This window comes from Piliocolobus tephrosceles, chromosome 10, assembly GCF_002776525.5.
Source record: "Piliocolobus tephrosceles isolate RC106 chromosome 10, ASM277652v3, whole genome shotgun sequence".
Lineage (NCBI taxonomy): Eukaryota > Metazoa > Chordata > Mammalia > Primates > Cercopithecidae > Piliocolobus > Piliocolobus tephrosceles.
This window is the reverse complement of record NC_045443.1, coordinates 117,912,599-117,914,280: the sequence shown is the minus strand read 5'-3', so window position 1 is coordinate 117,914,280 and position 1,682 is coordinate 117,912,599. Positions and strand designations below refer to the sequence as shown.

The following is a 1,682-nucleotide window of genomic DNA, read 5'->3' as shown; positions in this document are numbered from 1 at the left end:
CAACATTCATCTCCTCCTCAGGTTGTGACCGCCATGGGGAAGACGTGGCACCCCGAGCACTTCGTCTGCACCCACTGCCAGGAGGAGATCGGATCCCGGAACTTCTTCGAGCGGGATGGACAGCCCTACTGTGAAAAGGACTACCACAACCTCTTCTCCCCGCGCTGCTACTACTGCAACGGCCCCATCCTGGATGTGAGTTCCTTATCCAGTCGTTCCAGCTTCACTGCAGCCCTCTGAGGGTTCAGGGGGTGTCGTGGGAGACTCTCAGGGCTAGGGAACAGTGCGGCTGCACTCACACCCACACCTGAACCACAGCCTGTCCTGATGTGCATCAGGCAGCCCCACCTCCCTTCACCTCCCATCTCGCTTCCCTTCTCTGGAGACTCCCGGAAGGTCCCAGGACTCAGGAGCCCTGAGGACAGAAATGGAGCTGGATGCCAGCGGCCTCACTCTCCCACTCCGTGAACTTAGGAAATTCCCGGTCTCTCTGAGCCTATGTTTCTTCACTTATAAAATGGGAGTCACGGTAGAACTTGTGCCCTCTGCTTGGGGTGAGGATTAGAGAGGGTGTGTGTCTGGCCCGTCCCATCCTCAGTAACTCTGAATTCTTAGAGGCGTTCACAGCACAGTTAGGAGAGGCCCCCATGTTGGGAGTGTTTCGCTCTGTCTGTGGCTATGAGCTACGGGTGGAAGGCGGCCTTGCTGGGCATCTCAGTTGTGAGATCTGCCCAGTGGGGTGGAGCTCAGTCTGGATTCCACACTTGGCTTTCACAGAAAGTGGTGACAGCCCTTGACCGGACGTGGCACCCTGAACACTTCTTCTGTGCCCAGTGTGGAGCCTTCTTCGGTCCGGAAGGTACGGGCTGGACCAGCGGACTGACTCGCCGCCTCTCAGGAGGGCCGGGGAGGTGGGGGTGGGAGACGCTGCTCAGGTTGGAGTCGGAGTGGCTCCACTTCTGGAGCCGGAATGAACTGTGCCTCCAAAACCCCCACTCCCCAGGGTTCCACGAGAAGGACGGCAAGGCCTACTGCCGCAAGGACTACTTCGACATGTTCGCACCCAAGTGTGGCGGCTGCGCCCGGGCCATCCTGGAGAACTATATCTCGGCCCTCAACACGCTGTGGCATCCTGAGTGCTTTGTGTGCCGGGTAAGGAGCCCCTGAGCGCATCTGGAGGGGCTAGGAGCAGGCAGTGGGGAGAGGGGTCTTGCTCATCGTGCTCTCTGGATCCAACTCAGAGGCCTCCTTTTGGGTTATTAATGGGGGGAGCAGGCAGGGGGTCTCCTTTCTCCAGTCCAGGGCCAGGGTTTGTACTGAGGCTGGGACAAACCAGGAGCAAGGTAGACATGTCCCCCAGTCCAGCCCTGTGCAGCAGCCCTGGGCCACTCCTATTTGGGAGGTGAGTATGTGAGAATTAAATGAGATAATGCAAGTGTTTAGCAGACTCGACAGAAGTGGGCCGTGGTTTCCAAAACCACTGCATTCTGGGGGCCCCACAGAGGTTATTAGGGATTCAACAAGGGCTCTGTGACCAAATGAGTTTGGGAAACAGTGTTCCCTGCAGGACTTCTCAGAGCCTTGTCTTTTCTTTCTTTCTTTTTTTTTTTTTTGTAGACGGAGTCTCACTCTGTTGCCCAGACTGGAGCGCAGTGGCGTGATCTTGGCTCACTGCAACCTCC

At 57.3% G+C, this 1,682-nt stretch overlaps 1 protein-coding gene across 2 annotated transcripts in view; it reads left to right on the top strand.

Annotated features, from left to right (window-relative positions):
- Positions 1–1,682, top strand: part of LOC111537633 (paxillin) — a 58,803-nt gene that overhangs the window by 54,003 nt on the left and 3,118 nt on the right. For both annotated transcript variants that reach the window (XM_023204619.2, XM_023204628.1), the window contains 3 exons: positions 22–195; positions 778–859; positions 1,004–1,152. In XM_023204619.2, the coding sequence (XP_023060387.1) occupies positions 22–195; positions 778–859; positions 1,004–1,152 (405 nt within the window). The remainder of the gene's footprint in view (positions 1–21; positions 196–777; positions 860–1,003; positions 1,153–1,682) is intronic.